This window comes from Ixodes scapularis, unplaced genomic scaffold (assembly GCF_016920785.2).
Source record: "Ixodes scapularis isolate PalLabHiFi unplaced genomic scaffold, ASM1692078v2 PGA_scaffold5__190_contigs__length_132052651, whole genome shotgun sequence".
In the NCBI taxonomy this organism is placed as follows: domain Eukaryota; kingdom Metazoa; phylum Arthropoda; class Arachnida; order Ixodida; family Ixodidae; genus Ixodes; species Ixodes scapularis.
This window is the reverse complement of record NW_024609880.1, coordinates 53,412,083-53,433,379: the sequence shown is the minus strand read 5'-3', so window position 1 is coordinate 53,433,379 and position 21,297 is coordinate 53,412,083. Positions and strand designations below refer to the sequence as shown.

General features: G+C 46.4%; 1 protein-coding gene across 1 annotated transcript in view; it reads right to left on the bottom strand.

Annotated features, from left to right (window-relative positions):
* The window catches only part of LOC8051454 (galactose-3-O-sulfotransferase 3), a 35,646-nt gene extending 14,564 nt beyond the window's left edge, over positions 1–21,082 (bottom strand). The window contains exons 1-2 of the mRNA XM_029969123.4: positions 20,988–21,082; positions 9,481–9,675 (exon numbers count right to left, since the gene is read on the bottom strand). Of these exons, the coding sequence (XP_029824983.1) occupies positions 9,481–9,620 (140 nt within the window). The 5' untranslated portion in view covers positions 9,621–9,675; positions 20,988–21,082. The remainder of the gene's footprint in view (positions 1–9,480; positions 9,676–20,987) is intronic.
* Positions 21,083–21,297: the final 215 nt, after the last annotated feature.

Genomic DNA, 21,297 nt, shown 5'->3' with positions numbered 1-21,297 from the left:
GCCAATTCTCTTCGCTTAATTTTTACTCTGTTTTATCTGGAACACGTAGGTGCGACATCGATTGTCGTTACACTTGCATGTCGTTCCACTTACTTTGTACCACTTAAGCTCTATTCTGCCCTAAATAATACTCCCAGAAAGATTTGTTTTAACATTTATTGTTTACAATTATCATTTACATATACACAGTTCTGCGTAAGCTACGAAGTATGCGGAAGACGGGCTCCCCCGGTTAAGCAAAACTTCAGTTGCAAAACAAGTTCTCGTTATGACCGGAATTTAAGTGGAAGGAGATTAAAGGCTCGTTCCCACAGTTGCGTCGACAGCATCGCGCTGCGTTGCGTCGTGCAGCACAGCGCCTTCCCATTGGCTCGTCGTAAGCGTCGCCATAGCAACAGCTCGACGCAACCATGCAGTCTTAACGCAGTCAAACGCAGGTGTCTGAACCCACCTTAAGGGTGCATTGCCTTGACTGTTTTGTGGAGACGATCCAACCGTCACACTCTTAGCGGATTAGATGAGACATCCGATTAGGATATGTCCAAGCGTGTGGAATGAGAACTCCATTTGCAGAGCCCAGCCATCCTAGGTTCAGTCTCTAAGCCGTGTTCCGATAAAAACGTAATCACCACTTCGCGATGCACGTGGAAGACTTCGGGCTAGCGGTCAGACTGCACTGGCCAAATTTCTCATCAACACAGAGGAAACACGATAGGGCAGTCCTCTTGAGCGGTAAAAACTTCCCGCTTTCTGACGTTGGCACAACAAATTCTACATTCGTGGCCCAACTGGTGTCCTAACAGAGCTTGCCCAAAAATAAGTTGTTAATAAACGCAAGGCGTTTCTTAAGTTCAAGGCATCATGTTATCGCTCTGCATACTACTGCATCAGCCCACGAGGATTCCAAAGAGGGAATCACGAAACAATAAGTGTGAACCTGCGGATCTGAAACCGTCGGGGACCATAGCTGAACCACGGGTCATATATAGTGGAGTTCATGTAAACCTTCCGTAACTCATAGGTGAACGCATATAATTCTCTCAGTGACAACGGTAACTCTCGTATAAAGCAGCCTTCTTATGTAGTCTTCTCCTTTTCAAAATTCGCGAGCAGAATAAAAAAAAAATTTAAGCTTAATAAAATCTATACGAAGCTAAACGAAGAAGGAAGGAGGACATGATTTTTCCTCGCCTCCGTTCATCCTCGCCTTTTTTGTTAAATTATTATTATTATTAAATCGCGAGGTGCTTCGAAGGGATATTCAATCGCATTTGATCCGTCACAGAAATAACTCGGATGCAATGAACTGCGTAGCGAGAAAAACAAAGACTATCCCGCATCGAGGCTAGCTTCTCGTAGAGCTAGCCTCGGCGGGTCTACCAGTCACTATATATCTTCGTGTTTTGCTCGCTCAATCGGGAGTTATGTATGCAAATACGCGAACTCCGGGTGGTACGCAGGATCCAAACGAGGGCGACATCGGTTTTCCGTAACCGGCCTCGGCAGGTCGGTGCACGAAAACCGGCCCGACACAAGCATCCCTTTGTCGGCTGTAGCGGTGTTCAGCTGCCGGATATGCAAACGCTGACCTAACCGAAAAGACGAACTTCCTTTTGATCTCTTCGCTGTCCGCCAGACGAAACTTTGATCCTCGGTCACGATTCGTCCTGTTTATAGTCAGCAGACAAGTTACGCCTCCCCAACCAAGCGTCATCACCAGTGGACGTATGCAGCGTCGCCTAGCTTGCGTCAGCGTCGCCGCCAGCGCGCCTTGCAGGGTCTCACGACGAGAGTGACGCACTGATCTCTATGTGGAGTGACGCCAGCAGCGGCGACGCCAAGACGGACGCGTGTCTGCCACTTTGCGGCAACTTCCTTCGATCTTCAGCCTGTTTGCCGCTTGGGGGCGGGTCGGAGATCCGCTAACGATGACGCCCTGCGCGAGCCTTGTCTGCTAGATGGTTCTGAGCACTGGTACTGAGCAACGACGCTTCAATCTCCTTGTAGCTTAAACTCATACAGTTGTCAAGTTATTCGAAGCTTCGACTGAAATCGCAGGAAACGCTTTTCAGTCCCTCGGGAAAGTTAAGACAGTCCGCCACAGAGCAAATCGATATCGTTTTAGCTTCCTCACAACTTATATGAAGCTCAGAAAGTCGCGATTCCAAAAAAAAAAAACGCCAAAATGGCGGCGCCCATGAGACGATCGGTATGGCGGCTATATACAATCAGGGAATAAAACGTAGATCCTCTGCAGCTCTTATAAGGCGGCTACTGTCGATACATAGGGCGAAATGTGAGCGCACCCCGTTTGCGAAGAGGCGCTTCTGTCATAGGGATCGTAATTTTTACCAATATTAGCCCTAATGCTGCTAAAGCTTAATGTTTTCTATATTAGGCAGAGGTTTACCGTTCCTAAATATTGGTTGGGTTCGGTTAGGTCAGCGCCACTTAGCCAGTGTTGTTAAAAACATTGGCTAAGTGGCGCAAGCTGCCGCCAGGTTTAAAAGGTTCAGCCGTACGCATATAGCAACGTTATTAGATTAGCTAAGTTACGAAACTGCCATTAGACGCTGCTTGCACGGGCACTACCCCCCCTCCCCCCCCCCCCTCACCCAACACGACTCGCCTCCCGTCGGTCGACGCGCCGGACGGCCGCTACGGTAACTGCAGTGTATTTTATTTATTCATTCATTCATTCTGCCAGCCGTGAGGCCAAGGCAGGAGTGGTACATATTTTCAAAAACATACCAAGGACACACAAAGAATTCAATAATTCAGTCACATCCCTTGGTGACATGGGAAGAAAGAAACATTTCAATTTCCTTCACAAAAGTTGACACACTTTGAGAGTTGACTATACATTCAGGCAGCTTATTCCAGAAATCAATACATCGAACAAAAAAGGAGTGCTTAAAATGATCCGTAGAGTTTTGATAGGATTGGATATTTAAGCTATGTTTTATTCTGTGGTACACCGGAGGAGACATCACGACGTATTTTCGGGTATCCAACATCGAATGACCATGAAATATCTGAAAAAAAAGTTTCATTCTATTCGTTTCTAATCTGGTCTTTATGCTAAGCAGGCCTGCTTGCTCCTTGAGTTTTGTGACCGACTCAGTCGACCGGTAGCAATTAAAGATAAATCTAGCAGCCTTATTTTGAATTCTTTCCAATTTATAAATATTTTGATTTGTGAATGGCTCCCAAACCGGACTGGCGTATTCCAGAGTTGGCAAAATTAGACACTTAAAGGCGATTAATGTGACATCGGAACTAGCGAACTCCAACTTTGTTTTAAGCATCCATAGTTTTTTTTTTTTTTTCAATTCGTACGTATTCTATGGAATACGTACGTTTTGAAGCACAGCGTCTAGATGGCGTTCCAGCTCTGCTCTATGGAACACACAGTTATAAAACGAAAATCTAGATGGCGCTTCAAATGACGGGAGGCAGACTGAAGTGACTGAGTTGCGGAACTCCCCCTTCCGCGGGAGTTCCGCAACTGAAGTAATCTAGTAACGTTGGCATATAGGGAGTATTCACTGGCGGCCCTCGCTGTGTGCGCGACTGCCGAGCGCGTGCTGACGGCGAGCTTCCACAGTTCTTTTGCAACGTGCATTCGGCCCCATCAAGATTTTAGCAGACTATTTATGTGAGCTCGTTCTGAGCATGCGCTGTAAACAGCGCCCTCAAATATGGCGTCCAGTGAATACTCGCTATATCCATCCATCCCTGAAACCGCCCTGCCTGAAGCGCGAATGCACGTCTCGTACGCTTGATTCAAAGGGTACGACAGGAGTCGTCAGAATTCCACGAGTACTTTCCATTTAATCACAGCGCCGAAAAAAAAATGCAATAAACGCCTTTATCTATTTAATCAAAATATATTTTTCCGTTTTTGTTGACCCGCAACCTGTCAAAGCGGTCGAGAAAACTAAATTAAGAGGCAAGAAATCGGCATTTCACGATAGAAAATTGACTATGTGACTAGTGGACGCCACTTGGATTCTATGGCAAAACTTTGTCAGTACATACGAAGGACGTCTATTAAAACTAACCAGATGAAGTTAAGAAGAAAAAAAAAGTCAAAACATGACAAGGATTAGGGGTTAAAAAAATATGTCATAAATGTGACCTTCTATAGTCTTCCAAAGGCAAGCTTGGAATAAAACTGAGTTTAAGAAAAGCAATATTTCTAGGGTGACCAGACGTCCCGCTTTGACCGAGACAGTCCCGTTTTTGAGGACCGCTTCTGCCGTCCCGCCTTTTTGTTCCAATAAAGAATCATGTCCCGTTTTCGCAGGAGCGCATAGTTTCGAAATTGGCACCAAGCGAGGTGAAGCAAACAGAAACTATGCCTACTCCTTACAAGTATATTTTACAGAAATAACCGTAGATACCTTAAAATATTTACCCAGAGAGTAATATTTAGAACTGTTCTTGCCCGCAGACACTTTTTCTCTCGCGAAAACGCGTGTGTAATTTTTTTTTTTCTTAGTTACCGGATATAGCCACTCATGTGCGGTTGAACTTCTCATATAAGTGCGCAGACTTTTACAACCGAGTCTTGCAGGATAAAGTCCTGCTTGAAAAACTTCAGTCATCGGCAAAATACGCCCACACCAAAAAGGACCCGAAGCAGGACCTTCCAAATACGTGCATACAACTGAACTGTGAGTGTGACTGTTCCCGAGGCCCTAGGGCATTAGTGCATTATGGTAACGCTTTGAAATAACAGCAGTTATTTAATTAATTTTTTTTTCTACCAATCTCACTTTTTAGTAGACCCCCCCCCCCCCCTCCCCCCTCCCCCCTTCCCCTGGCTGGGAGGGATGTCCCGTTTTCTAACTTGAGGAATACGGTCACCCTAAATATTTCTTTTCGTCACAGATCTTGGCAACAAAAAATAAAGCCTATAAAAAATCATAATTCACAAAACGTGCCCGGACCCTCCTGTCCTCATTTCAGTTTTATTCTCTCGCAACGCTTACAACACCTTCACGCTACATTGAAAAAAAAAAAAAAAAAAAAAAAACTATTTGAGCAATGTTAGCTTTTGACTCGTATACCAGTACACGCGAACATCTGTAAGAAACGGCGACGAGGCTCGCAGAGCTTAAAGTCTGTTCCCACTGCGCAAACAAGCAGCAAACATCGCTTGCACACATGTTAAAAAAACCTTTCCTTGTGTGCTTTGTTACCCTTGGGGGGTCGTTAACTAGCCATCGTTTCTCTTTCTAGTGGCACTTCCGAATTTTATTCCATGCTAAGTAAAGCAGGACATGCCCGTCCACAAAGTTCCCAGCTCGCCATGATTGTATGTTTTCTCCTCTTCACACGCTTCCTCTTCAACGTTCGCTACAATTACTTTGGTTAAAGAGTGGAAGGTTTCATGCGACGAGCCTGTGCGATTTTTCTTAACCTGCAACAAACTATGGGTCATTATCAAAGCACGCACGGAGGTGAACACAGAGACACAAAGAGACAACCGCAAACCACGAAGAGTGCTCCCAACATTCTTGAATGTCGGCCAGGCCCGCCGCTGAAGTGGTAGAACCTGGCTTCAAACCACGGCGGAAGAAGAGAGGTATCTGAACAAGGCCCAAAACGGCGGTGGAAATTTCACTCGGGCTCCGCGCATCTCCCGCGATGGGGCGCTGTCGGGTTGGGGCTCGGCGCGCAGGAGCAATGCGCGCAGTGCGGCCTTGAAAACGTGTCAACGAATATCATTCCGCGCCATCTCACAGCGTTTGTCAGAAATGGGAGCGAGCCTTCGACACACTTGCTCCGTGGCGAGGCGGTATCGTTCAAACACACCTCTCTTCTTCCACCGTTCTCCGAACACAGGTGCCTGCAGCATTTCGCTCGTAGTGTTCTCACGTCACGAATGAACTCCCAATTTTGGAATGATAATTATCAAGTCTACATCGTTGCAGCAGCGGCTTCGTCAGCTAGCATTACGAAATGGCGTCGGCAAGCTTTCTAAAACTGTTGGCGATTTTTTTTTTCTACATGTCTATAAGCAGCGTTTATCGTTTATATCATCCAGGGAGACGGCGCGGCGGCTCGTTCGCGGGGACTTCGTCTGAAATCTGAAACGTCACGAAGTCGCACCTTATTTGAGCGAAAGCGGGTTTTGGGTTAAGCTTGACGTCACTCAGTCTTTTCGGACGGCGGAAGCGAGGAAAAATAAAAAGTCCTATATGAAAATGATAGTGCTCTTTAGAAGGGATGCAGACAAGCGCGCAGAGGGCGGCTGCATCGGAGCTCCCATTCCAGTTCCGCCTAGATAAAGCGAAACGCTTGCACGCTCTTCCGACCCAAAGAGGAACACGTTACCAGGAACGAGCGCTGCTTCAGCGTGGCAACAAGTTTCCGCTGCTTGCTTTTGTCCTTCAATAATGCCGGTGGTGGATCATCAAGGGGAGCGTTGTTTCCGGAGTGCACATCACAACGCTCACAATACTTTTTTTTTTTGTTTTTTTTTACCGGTCAAGAAAGTGGTGTGCCACTTTTTGTTCTTTATAGCGGACCAGCTCGCCGTTACGCCTCTGCAGCGGTGGCGCTGCTGTCGGCACGGCACATGCGCAGAAGCTTTACCTCGCGCTTATACGGAGAAAAACTGAAGGAGAGGAGTAGACGAGAGCGTGCGGCGTTGTCGGAGCGTCGAAAGCTCTGATTGGAAGGATAGTGGGTATAGACGGACAAAGGTTTGGCTGCCTTTGCCTCTACCCACTGTCCCCCTCTGAGCGCAGCGATCAAGAGCGTCGTCTGCTCCCCGCTAGACACTGCGCGAGAAGCAGACGTTCTGATTGGAGGGAGACGATGGGTCTATACCCACTATCCTTCCAATCACAGCTCTTGACGCTCTGACTACGCCTCACTATTGGCTCTCCCCCCCCCCCCCCCCCCCCCCCAACCTCTATTACAACGCTTCTTACACGATTGCAAGCGGGCCATCTGACCGCCGCCATGTCTCAGACGCGACGAGCAATCACGCGAGGCGAGAAAAGACGCAACGCGTTCCACTGTTTCGGTGATTTGCCGATCGCCAGCGACGTGGCCCACTAATCTACTTTCCGACAGGGACAGCCCGCTCTGTCGCGTTAGCGGGCGTTGCATGTCTGCAACTGAAAGCGAGACATAAGGCCGGATCAGACATTTTCGTCAAGTGCGTTACCAGCCCCCCCCCCCCCCCCCCCCCCAAAAAAAAAAAAAAAAAAAACACTAGCGCGACAGAATTTCCGGGACAACCGTCGCTTCGTCCTCGCGTTGCGCGCCTAGCCATAGATGGATCTGTCACCACGCTTACCACCGAACAATCAATCAGAAATAAAAAAAAAAAAAATATGAGCGCACATTCTTTTTAGATTGTGAATCTTTTTTTGTTTTGTTTTTTTACAATCAATCCTTGAGGTGTCAAGGCACGGTTCTCTCCATGTCATCGCACGTCGTTGCGGTCCCAGTGGTGGACGTGACTCAGACGCAAATGTACGAAACGAGCAATACATACGTCGACCGAATACACATATGGCCTTCGAAACCGGCAGTCTTGGAGGATATACGTATGTGGCCAAACCTGCAAGGTTTCTGTGCGCTTGCGCACCTGGAACGCATAATGCGAGCTGTGAACGACGGGCTTACTTCTCCAAAATGGGCCTTCAGTACCGGAGCTTAAGAGCCGCGGACCCACCGCTACTACATCGTACGAAAGACAGTCTGCCTACACTGTCTTCAGAGACATGCTCGAAGCAGACGTGTGTACGAAGTAAAACATGCTTAGAACATGGTTCAGGCGTGTCCGCAAATTATGTCATCAGCGGACACCGCGTCTTTTGCACGATGTATACGAGCAGATCGACCGCGTCTTTAGTGACCACAAACATGAAAACAGCAATTTGTTTATTCAATAAACCTCGGCAATATTCTTTTCTTTTATTTTATTTTTTTTTTTATTGAGACGCATACCGTTACTTCCGACGAGAACGCCATTGGCTGTCGATATAGTCGCATGATCGTATACGCCAGCCAATGGAAAGTGAGGCGCCATCAGCGCCACCCACGTAGTTGTCACCTGCATAGAGTTATTATAATGTACGTTAGAGGTTCAACTGGCGCTATAGTGTGCTGACGGAAATTGAAGCAGACAGCAACCAGTCGAAAACTGACTTATGGTGGTGCATTCCTGTGGGAAAGAGTGAGTGTATTTTTTCCCTGCGCTCGATCATAAGAGCAAATATCCCGAAGTATTCGTACATGCTAGGTAGCTTGGAACATTTCTCAGGCACGCAGACGAAATGATTGGTCAGTTACGGCGTTCTTGTTTCAAATTCAATGCATTAAAAATGGTGCTAAAACGGCTTCGTACGTGTATGTGTGTGCACTGTCGGACACTATTAGCGCGAACACGGCGTCGGCGCTCTTCAGCATGAGGGATATACGTGCCACCCGAACGAAGGGCATCTGGAAACCGAGAGAAACGGCAAGAACTACGCAGTAACACAAGATTAGTGACTACGCGTATCATGTACGATCCAAATTAAAATAAGGCCACGTAATATATTCCGATTTTAAATAAGTAAGTTCTGTTGTTTTTTTTTGTTTTGTTTTTTTTTCTGCTCTGTGCGAAGATGCTTGTTCTATGTTCAAAACATCACCCGCACGCTCGATATCTTTAAGAACAAGTGCCCGATAAAAGCTGCCCGGCAGAGAAAATAATAAAAGAGACATCTTTCATAGTCCACGTACTTTACTCTTTACGTTTTCAATGTTCTATCCGCTCATAAAGATGCATGACGGGGTCATTTTCATATAGTGGACGGACTGGCATATTAGCAATATATAAGCGTCACCGGAATGCTGGCGAATGTTAAAATCACTCTATATTCCTTTCGATTGTTATTTTGCTTTGAATCGTCGCTTGTTTTTACACACCTGCTGCGGAACACATGTTTGGGACTGAAATGTAGCGAAGTTAAACATCGTTCACTGACGAAGAAAAATGAGATAACTTTTACAATGTTAATCAAGATACATACTATTAGGTACGACCCAAATAACCAAATTGTTCCATGTTATTTTCCGGCGAAGAGACAAAATGCACGCGCGTTTTCCCATAGGAATGCACAGGAGCACCTCAAAAGTAGACTGGTTGCTGTCTGCTTCAATTTGCGTCACGAAAGTCGCATAGACACTAGCGCCAGTTGAACCTCTAGCGTGCATTATAATAACTCTATGATCACCTGCTGCGGTGGTGCCACTATTATCGTTTTCTCGGTCGTGGCGATTTTGCGTCTCGCCCTGCCGTCTTACGTTTTCACCAAGTTAACCCCACCAAAATACGTAATGTACCTAAAAAAAGAAAAAAAAAAGTAGAACAATCGAAGCGTTTGCACTTTCTTTGACACTTACTTTCGCATAATTTCTGTTTTTCTAGTTTTCATGTGGTGGCCATTAAAGAGGAGGCTGACTCACCGGAGACAGCAGAGGGCTCCCCGGTCCACGAGGGCGAAGAAGAAGAGCAGCGGCACGAGCACGACGAGCACGAGCAGGACGAGGGAGAGGGCCCGACGCTTGAGGCTGCGGCACGGGGTCCAGCAGCCCGCCGAAAGCATGGCTCGTCCAGGCTGCGACGCTCACGGGCCCGGGACTCAGCGACGACATGCGGGGCTGCCACGGAACAAGTATAGAGGAAACGGAGTCAGGGAGCTGTGCGAATTGCAGCGTCCTAGAGGCCCTATGTCGGAGATCACTGGGGCCAATTTCTCATTGAAGCCTGGAAGGCTTTGTAACAGAAACCCTAGTCCCTGAAATTTATCCATCCATGCGTCCGTGAATAGCCGTTTGGGCCAGGGCAGAGCGTGTCGACGCGACCAGTCAACGATATTAGACCAAGTAACGATGCGTGTCGGGTCGTAGTGACGTGACGTCACGTAATGTGACACAATGATTTGACAACGTGACGTCACGTGATTAGGTCGTTTGACGTCACGGTGCCACGTGGCACACGTGACGTGACTCACGTGACAGTTCTGCTAACATGTGGCACTATGACTAATGTCATAGTGCCACACGTCACGTGACATGCCACAGGACGTGACGTCATGGTACGTTGCCTCACGATGTCACATAACGTCACGCCTTCACACCCTAAAGTTGCGTGAAGTATAATGTCTTCTAAAAAAATTTAAACGATCGTCCTTTAAATACTGCATTCCGTTAATTTATAGGACCTTAGACAAAAATGATAGCTGCCATTTTTTTTATATATATATTCCTGAGATTACCTTTGTTGGGCAGGTCCTAAAGTGGACTAAAATTGCGCCGGTGAATATCAGATACAAAAACGAAATCAATTTATTTTAGCCTTTTTTCCTCCACAATGGTTTTGTTTTATTAAATTACGATCGTGCATTAGAGTCTGTCGATTTACCCCGACTTAGCAAACGTTGCTGCCGTAACTTGGATCGCATTGGTAGCACGATCAATATCTCATCGTGCATGATTAATGATGGATGCGCGCTATTGAGGCGTCATGATGGATGGTTGGCGTAGGCCGCGGTTATTCATCGCAAGAGGGTAAACGAACCCCATGTGCCGACCTCAGCACGTGGTTTCAACACGACCCATCCGTCCAAAACAAAAAAAAAGGAGAAAACGTAACGTTTATTTTGAGGGGATAAAACCTTCACTGACCGTGTCGCGGTGTGCTGAGCGCTTTATTCCCAAATCAGCAAGCTCTTCGAAGAAACGAATATATATATATATATATATATATATATATATATATAATTTAATCCGCTCCCATTGTTCACTTTCTGCCATTAAGTCCCATAGTATATAGACTATAGACCATTGCGATAAGCCCTCCCTGCGGGCTGCGATATTTGTCCACTGGTCTGTGGAACCCGTTCTGAGCATCCGCAGAAGCTTTCTTCTGCAGAATAATGAACAGACGCCACCCACGCGTCCACAGTCAACACAACCAGGAGCGACTTGACCCGAGCCCGACGCCGAGCGTTCTCCGACGCGTTCATTGGACACGACGCCCAGCCGAACGTCGACGCAGCACTCGTGTCCAATCTGTGTATGCGCTTGGTGTCGCTCCGATGACGCCGATTCAACACGACCAACCCGATCAAATAAACGTTATTTTGGTATTGCAAAATTGCAAAAAAGAAAAAGAAAAAATCTTGACTATTTGTGTTGCTTTGCCTTACGACTAAACTAACAAACTTTCCAATGAAAAAAAAAAGTATATAATACGAAGAAGTAAGACCGCTCGCATTATTTTCTCATTGCCGTTCAGTGATTGTGTGCTTGCGGTATGAATTTCACAATATACCGTGCGTTCGGTTTCAATTCAGACCGATCTATTAGAAAGAAAGAAAAAATTAAAGACGCTTACAATTCTCTGTAATGCCGAATTAGAGCGCAGCTCTTGAGGAGGAGGAGGAGGGGAGTGTACGGAGGGGAGGGTACGCCCCTTTTCCCCCTCCGTACCTTCCCCTCCCTCGCCTGCTGCCCTTCCGTTTAGAGAAAAATGTTCACTAAATTTTCTGCTAAATTTGGCGGGGAAACGTGCTGAGGTCACATGACGTCAATTTACCCGCTAAATTTAGCGGGAAAATTTACCATAATGCGACGTGCGCGGTTACGCCGCCGCCGCCGTCGCTCAACCCGGAAACGGGCGCCTAAATAAGATCTGCGCTCTGAAACGCGAAAGGTAAACTAATGCGGTTTGTGCGGGTGAGTTATCCGGCCAGGACACATAATATTGGGGGATACTCGTCATGATACGTTGGATAATGAACTATAGTATCTTATTTAACCTTTTAATTACTTAAAATAAACGTATGGTTTCAATGAAAAACTCGCTGAGCGTCACCCGTCGAAAACCACTAAATCGGTATACATATTAGGACGTGAAGCACACAGGAAGAGCGGTGAAGTGCTAAAGTTATCAGTCGTGCAACAGGCGCAAGGCTGGCATGCGAAAACGGGGCTGATAACCTTATGATCTGCGTTTTCGCGTAGCCGCTCGGCTACGCTGCATGCGGGGGAGCGAGACACGCGCAATCGAAATGTCAACTCCCGTCTCCGCGAATGTCGCTTCTCCACTGTGCACCACTGCACCGAGAGAAGCACATTCAACGGGGCTGACCAGCTCGCCTCAACAGATCACTATGGGAAATGGCAGTGTACGATGAAAACATCAAATCAAATTGTACGTTATTCGAAGCGATAATCGCAAGTTTTGGCAATCCGGTCGTGCAGCAATTTAGTATTGAGAAAGAGAAATTAAATTTTTGGTGCAATTTTGACGCAAATTTGTCACATCATGGTGAAATGTAGCAGCATGAAGCAGGGTAACAACCACTGTGGCACCAGTGGCGCAGCAGTTAGATCACTCGAATGTTCTACAATTTCTCGACTGTGTCATGAGAGCTTGCAAGCGCGGATGACCTAGTCGCTGCGGCCTAAAATCACTCAACGAGCGTAAAAAAAAAAAAAAAAAATGAAAACAAAATGGAGATGTTGTTGCTGTTTTTTCCCGAGAAGGCGGGGAGGGGGGGGGGGGGGGGGGGGGAATTTACCTTAGTACAGCGATCATTTCCATTTTGTTTTACGTAGTTCAACATAAAAAAAAAAAAAAAAAAAAACATTTGTTTAATTTTTTTAATACTTTTTTTCTGATTGTTTTCGCGAGTTGCAACCTTTTGTGTGTGTGTGTGTGTGTGTGTGTGTGTGTGTGTGTGTGTTAAAGATTGTTGTAAACTTTCTTTTGGTCATTAACGTGTTTATTTATTGTGATAAAGACCAGTGACCTATTTATGTATAAATTTAATCCGTCGATCGACGCTTTCTAAAATTTGTTTTACACTGTTTATTCCTTTTTACAAGAAAGTACCAACCAAAAGAACGTATAAAAGTTATGTATTGTTAGCGTAAAGTCCGCTCGCTGACCCCATCTAGAAGTCACAGCAACTCGAATGTTATTTATCATTTCTTTTCACTGTAGTGCCAAAGTAAGCCAATTTTAGTGCATGATATGCTGCCCTACTAATAGTTTCCCAAGACTCGCGATACTACGATACTTTATCGAAACGCAGAGAGACTAACATAATGGATTTGTTATTAGTATATTATGCTCTGAGCCACTTGACCCCGGTACGGGTTGGAACGTTGGCCGCTAGGTACCGCATCAACATAATAAAAAAAATAAAGAACCGTTCAATACATAATTTATGGAAGAAACAGTCAAGCCTAGATGCTTGAAATTTTATGCAATACAACTCCCTCGAAAACAAATATGTATTTAAAAGAACATTTAGTCGCGTACCTAAACTTCATCCAAAAATATCCGCTCAAGAAGCATCGACTCATATTGCGATGTTGTGTCGTATCTTTCCTTTGCAGCTATTGCGTGTAATTTGTTTCGTTCACCCGACGTCTTGAAAAGATGGCCTGTCGATCTACAAGACATTTTTACTTCAGCTGTCCGGTCCCTGGCACAGACAGGCGGATTTTGTTGGTGCCTAGACTCGCGCGCACTTTCGAATGCCAAAAGACGCCAGGGCATCACTGAAAGCAGAAAGTTCGCGCCGAAGGTTAGGTCACAACCTCCAAAGGCCTCCTTGACGTTCCAAGGTTGTCAGTCAGTAGGGACGTCGCCGTAAACTTTCTTCGAACCCGAGTTTCAACTGGTTCGCCGAATCTTTGAAGTTTCGGCAAAATTAGACTAAGTTCGACTTCCTGAATGGTGTTACCCGACCTCTAAGCAAATTGTTCAAAGATTGAAAGAAAGAAAAAAAAAATTGTACGGGAATTTGATCTAAATTTACAGAATAATTAAAAACGTGTTAATCTAAAAACAAACATATGAACTTTCAATCCCTCTAATAGTTTCTTATATTTTATACCTTTCCTCCGCCGGGTAGTGTCGGTTCATTTTCAATTTATGCGCCCTCGCGTCGAACTTTTCTTAACGTTTGCATTAAAAGTTGGCGAAAATTCGAACCGGGTCGAGCTCTAATCTCGGCAGGTTTGCGGCATTCTTGTGATCAATGACTACCATAAAAAAAGAAAGAGAATTCGCAGAAGGTAATTATAAAGCGCCGTTGGAAACAACAAACTCTTCCGAAAAAGTCCGTTGTTGTAAGCGGTGCAAAAAAAAAAAAAAAAATAGAAATAATGTAAGAAGCGGAAGAGCACTGCCTAGCAAGTGTTCTTTTCTTATGTCTGTATGGCAGTTATATATGCAGTCGAAACAGCTGCTTTTAAAGGGTGGTCGTTAAAATTGAACGTTTAACAGAAACGATCTGCCGCTTTTTTTTCTTTTTTTTTTTTTTTTATGGCGGCGTCTCACAATGCGAGCAAACGAACAGCGACATGCCAGACAACTGCCCAGAAAAGAACGTTAAATTGTAAACGAGCGGTACCACTCAAGATTGCACGTGAGGTTTTTGTTGTTGTTGTTTTTCTGTTTGCGTGGGTGTGTTTGCGTGCGTGCGTGTTTTCCCATTGCGTGCGTTCGTGTATGTGTGTTTGTTTACGTGCGTGTTTGCGTGCGTGCGAGCGTTTTTTTTTTTGTGTGTTTTTTAATACGTGTAACATCAATAAGCAGCTCACCTGTTTCCTTACTCTTTCCTCCATCACCCCAACAGGTGTTTCCCTCAATTAACACTTCAGATAACAAAGTCGTATAGTGCCGAAATTTCGGATTTACCTAAACCCCCAGTCACGCTGCTAGTGTGCATCATACAAAAGGCACGGAGACACGGGGGAGAGAGAAAAAGAAGTGTTGAAAGGCGTGTGCCGCCCCCCCCCCCCCTCCCCCCAATTGCTTTGCCAAAAGAAAACAAAAAAATATTGCAAATTGTTATTTAATTTAAAAGCTATGAGTGACACTCTGAAAGTTTCAATGAGAAAATGGGGCCAGTTTCCGGTAACTGATCCAACCTCCTAGTATTCGTGGGCTTTGCCAGCCACCGTTATCCCACGGAAAATTTCAGAAAATCGCTTATAACGTTTTAATAAGATAACGTCAAGCCAAGTTGAGACACTGTATTGACAAGCAGCAAATTTTACCTCCCAGGAGGTTAGTGACCCAAATGCACGCTTTTAACAGCTCAACTCTTGTAAAAAAAATTAACAAAAAAAATTCATTTTTACGGTTATAACCGCAGTTGGCGAGGTTTCACAAAGGGTATCCCGTGTGTGTTTCTGTGCTATATAAACAACAATATAAAAGGGAACAGACTTCTTCGCTTTTTCTGGCGTACGTGCAAATTTTGGAACATGTTATGGTTCCCGACGAGGGCTAGAACGGAAAGTTTTGATCCCAAACTACACACTGTTTGACGGGTAGAGGTCTCACTAATGTTGTGGGAGCCTTGAAACCGGAAAGAAGAAAGATGAACTATTCCCTTTCGTATTGTTGCCGACAGTAGGTTGTGGCCCGCTAAAATTATAGCAGGAACGTTTCTCGCTATATTTAGCGGGGAGTCACAGTGTCATTCGCAGTATCGCGTGACGTCACGTCACATTAAGTGTCAACTTTGCCAAGCGTGCAAATTTATCCCCTAAATCGACTCTTTTCAGAAGTCCACCAAGCAACATTGGCAGTAGCCATTGCTTGGGGACAGGCAACGTTACTAAAACATTCAGTTGGGAAACTCCCATAGAGACGGCTTTCAAAAAGTGGCCCCAATCTGTCTCCGAGCACCGAGCTAATGACGAACACAACGCCACCATTTCTCCCGCAGCGGCCACTCAAGGAACTGCACGTGACTTCTATTTTGGCTTTAAGAACAGACACAACGGAAGTGAGTAACAGGGGTGCCAACCCCGTCTCCCCGGCGGACGCGCCGCGTTCGACATCCGAAGTTAAAATGCACCTAGGTCTGGACGCGCTACCTGAAAGGCCCGCTGAGGCATGGTTGTATAAAAACAATATTAATTGTTCCGCAAAACCTTGCGAACTAAAGATGATAAAAACATCACGCGCCCATAATTTGGTACTAAACTCCAGTAAATTTCATACAAAAAGAGTCTTTTCCGTTTGTTTTTACGCAAAAACAGGCTTTCAAAAATCTCAAGGTGACCACAGTACAGACAAATGATAAAGAGTGGCGCTGTTGTCGCATTTAGCTCGGTTTCGGTGGACGCCAGCGGCCCAGGTTTCGGCGGCGAGTTTCCCAACTGAGTGTTTTAGTAACGTTGGGGACAGGCGGCCAGGACAGAGAAAAATCGGGACTCCCTCCCGCGTGGCTCCGGCCCAAAGTCTGTCTTCAGTGGGCACAGTGCCGGGGTAACGCCGACTAAGTTCGACCAGAGGAAAATTGGTAACCCCCTCCTCACACCCCCCCCCCCCCCCCCCCCGGGGGGGGGGGGGGGGGGGAGAGTCGGCGAAGGAAAGAAATCATACTTTTAGTTCTTAATATTTAGGCTAGGTGGCGCAAGCTACCGCCCGATATAAAGGGTACAGCCGTAAGCATCCATTCATGGACACAAAGTGCGTGATTGGATGAGAGTCCTTGCCGAGCGTGGAACGGTGACGCGGCGCTCGTTTTCAATACGAACTGAGCCGAGTCAACGCCGAACGCTAACGCACACCTCGCGTCCAATACACGCTCAGAGTACGCGATCGATCGAGCAATGGCGGACAGGCGTTGCTTTAATGGTCACCGACAACTCGAGATACGCAGCGGCGCGACGAGTCCCGAGCATCTCATTACCGTTCGCCAGCCAATCAGACGACGGCATCGGCCGATAAAAATCCCGAAGGACCAATCACGAAAAGAGATGAGTGCTCATAACATACCAGGCCACGCCCTACGTTTCTTAGACTGTCGGTGACTATAGTAGGAAAAGCTACTCCGTCAAATTTAGCAGGAATGTAGTGTCGTGTGACGTCATGGTGCCACGTGACGTCATATAAACAGTGGCTACTAAGCTGCCGGTAAATACTGTTTGCTACATGTGCATGGCGTCTCTGGGCTGCTACAACAGATATTGTAAGGTGTTCTAAGTTGGCCCCCTCTAGGTAGCCAGCGGCGGCAGTGAGCGCCTCGCAGTAAACGTGGCGGACGAGCACTTATCTGGTTCCTTGGGGCGGAGCAGACGAAACAGTGAACATTGGCTATCGCCGTGGTTCATTCGCAAAAAAATATCGAGAAAACGGGAGTATTTTTGTCTTAGTATGAAGCAGGAAAACCCGGCCATCGCTCGTTGCGCTAACTTCGTCGCGCTGTGCGCTTACCCCTCCATTCCCCTTCCCACGGTTCACCGTCGCATGACTCCGTGTATCGACTAGCGTGCGGAAGGGATACTTCTCGTGTCACGCACGCTGGTCGCGTGCCGGTCGACGTTAGATCGGGCTCACCACCGAAGCAGCAGTAGTCAAACACCGGCGGGACGATCGATGCTCGGACACAGAATGATGGGATCACCACAAGTACTGGCGTACCGCACGGCACACCAAAAATTAAAGCAACCTGCACTCTTTTTTTTTTTTTTTCTTTTTTAATGATGGAAAGGTAGTAACTACGCCTACTTTACACTCCAGCTGTCAATCTACACTCCACCTGTCAATGTGAAACGAAGGGGGGGGGGGGGGGGGGGCATCGGTGAAGCAGGTGGAGCATGGAGCGGCTCGGAGCAGGTGGAGCGGAACCTTTGCCTGTCTCGATGTGGATGAGCATCGCACCGGCGTGCGGTAGGCTAGCGGTGATACTACAGCGGCTAAATGTCTCGCCTACGGGGGAGACACGCACCCTTTGGGGCCGATTATTACTGCCTCGCTGTCTAAACATTCACATCACGGTTAGTCATGTGCATGAAATCGCTGTGAAGCACGTTTTGGATTTGTGGTTTTATGTTATTACTTTGATCGCTAGACCTGTACAAAATATACGAGCGTATCCATGCTCGAACTGTATGCAGCGCTATAGTTATACTGATGGAAATTCGCACTGTACAGGCGTGTTTGTTTAGACAGTGGGAACTCAGTCAGCCCCAGTGGGCGTCTTGTGTCACCTCTGTATAGATGAGACATTGTGTCAGTGCAGCACCACTGCGAACCTGGTGTCTTTAACGTGCATTACGCAGTAGTGATATATGACCGCGCGCCGGTACGGTATGCTCATCCAGATCGAAACGGGGCAGGGGTGGGGATCGAACCCAGGATCCCTGGGTTTTGCAGTGGCTCGCAAAGTCACTTTAAGACTGTTAGGTCCGAAGCCACAGAGGTTGGCAGAGCTTCGAGATTGGCGCAAATCGACAAGAGGTTGTGGTGCCACTTATTCTTGGCCATACTTCAGTGCTGCTGTGGGGCAAAAGTTGCGACGTTGCTACTGTCATTTCGGTAGCATAAAACGTTAAAGGAATACTACAACGAAATTTCGGCGCTTATTTTTTCGTCTATATGTGTTCAAAGGTGCTGTATCCCATCAGACACACCAATATCATGTTAACAAAGACCCGAAAAGGAATTTTAAAACGAATTAAACGACTAACAAAGAGCACCTGGTGGTTGTCGCTAACGCCTCGTTTGTAATGCCCGTCTAGGAACCTTGGCATATAGTGACGACATTTGTCTCGCCTCCGGCCACGACGAGAGAAGAGGAGAAGGAAGAACTCCCCTCTTCCCGAGAATCCCTTTTGTTTGTCCCAGAAGCTGCTATTGTCCCCCAGAAAGATTATAGAAGATTAACCCGTCACTCAAAATTCGTACAAAAGCAGCCGCTTCGGTGGCTGGGACGACTAGGCCATCCTCTCGACGTCAGCCTCGCCGTAGCTTTGCTCGTCCCCAGACGAACTACGTCACGATTGCGTTGGATGTCACGTGGTCTCCGCTGACTGTTCTCCGAGCGCTCGCCAGAGTGGACCGTTTATAACGAAAAATACAGCCACCAGGCTCAAATACAAACGTGCAATTGTCATTTACGGATATTGTGGATCATATTCAACCTATTTCTGAACACGACGGGTATATTTCATATTTCGTTGAAGTATCCCTTTAAACAAATACCCAAAAAAAAAAGTCTAGATTTTTTTTTTTGTGCTCAAGGACAGCTTATCTCGGCGAACAATACAAGGATTTCCAGAAAATAACGACGCTCTATAAAACAATTTAACGAAAACAAATCAATAGACGCAGGGACAGAGTGCACGACGTTTCATTTGTTCATTGTTCCTGGTAACATTGCAATTGTAAGCCCTAATCGTGTGCTGAGCTTCGGCATTAGCTGGCATTATTCTATTGTTCTCCGCGATTGGCTGACTTTGTGATCTGCAGGAAAGTGGCTCGCCGACTATATTAGAGTGTACTACGCATGCATAAAAACAAAAACCGAAAGTAACGGAGCAAGATGCACTTAATTTCACTTCTCAATTTTTTTTTTTTCTTTTTTTGCTTTTGTTTGTGAATAGTAGCAGAAGTCCAAGTATTCTAGACTGAGTGTAAAAATGACTCCTCCGTAGGCTCTCGTATAGAAAAAGAAAATATACGAAATGGAGGACATGCACAGCTGATTTTCGTGTGCCTTCGAAATATCGGCGCTGTCTTTCGTTAGTAACACAACTTCGCTGTTGTCGTTGTTGTTTCTCTCACGTGACGTCGTTTTAGTCGTGTGTTGTAACTGTACTGTGTTGTGTGAAATCTAAAGGTGACAGTAAGTCCTTCTGCTGGTTGCGTGATCTACGAAAGAAAGCCTGAAGAACGCCCCATGCATGCAAGTAATCCGTTTTGTTCTGTTTTGTTTTTTCGTTGTTTTTTTTTTTCCTTTTTTATAATGACGATTTTTTTTTTTTTAGGCGCGCTTGCTACATTCCGGCGAAAGATGTTGGGCGTCTTGCTGGCGCAGGAAAGAAATTCTCATTGCTCTAGCCATGCGTTCCTTCTGCGAACGACAACAAACAAACAGAAAATAGCCCGACGTCAAAAGTTTAACAAAAAAAAAAAAAAAGAAACTGTTGCAACTAGTTTCAACACTTTCGTCCTCTCCGTGCTCTCCCACGCGACTGAGCAACGACGTGCAGCAGGCCAAGAAAAACAAAACAAAACAAAAAATGAAGGGGACACATTAAGCGCAACCAAGTATAGGAACGAAATCTGACACACACACACACGCACAGACAAGCAAAAAATGACAAACCCCAATGCTTAAAGAAAGAGAGAAAAAAAAAAAAAAAGAAAGACGCCAATGCTGGCACTGGGGCGACGCGCTGAATCGAAAGCAATTCCCAAGCACACACCAAAACAGACACTACCGGATGTGTCCCACGCGGGAGCTGTCTTCGTTAGCTTGTGCTCGAATGCGCCGCGAATGCTCCGGAACGTCCTTCCAACGTCCCAGCCGCAACGTTATCAGAACGCTTTGGCTAGACGCAGCTTCAGAATAGAAAAAGTTATTCCCAGTCGATCGTTAACGTTAATAAACTAAAATAATTATGAGCAGTCTTAAATAAAGCCACAACTTTCGAGCAAGCTTGAAGTTGCCGTAATATACCGTAATTTTGATGCAGGTATGCACTGGTCATACAATGCTGATTTTAAATTTCGGCAATTGTGGGAAGTTGTTCAGCTAAAAAAGCAAAATAAATACGGTGCCGGCGCCAGATAAGAGAACATTCGGACAGATTTCTATGATGACACGATCCCGTCTTTTGAATGCGGCAGCCAGTCTCCGCGGTGTAACTTTTCTTTCGTTGTTTAAACAGAAATCTGAGCTAGTTTAAAGTCCACCTAGCTATTGTGCTCACGGCTTTCGCTGCATCCAAAGAAGAGCCGGCTAATTGTAGTCCAAACAACCCAACAACAAAAGATTCACTTGGCTCCAGCTCTTTGGTGACGAGACCTCTCGGCGCAAGGACGTTGCCGAAGATATTTGCTCATTCGCACTGTGCTCACGCCCGATGGAATGATCGCAGCCCGGTGTTCCGTCAAACGCCGATAAATGCGCGATGTTGGGACTCACCGGCGGCGGACCGGAGCACGGTGTTCGGCGACGGACGGCCGAGCTTCGGACTGGACTGGCGCAGGGCGGGCCAGCGCGGCTTCCCCGTGTGTGGCCAGCCGAATGCAGCTAACGGAGTTCCCGGTTGGGCCGATTGGGGCGCCGCGTCGCTGGCTTCTCTCTCGTACGTCCACCCAAAGAGCAGATTCGTTGGTCTAGCCAACAGTCTCACGCCAGACTGTTTCGCCGCTGTGCTTTTGAGCTCTGGCGTCGTAAATAGGATCTTCGCTACCAAAACCGAGGCACTCTGGGCTCTTCCGACCAATCACCA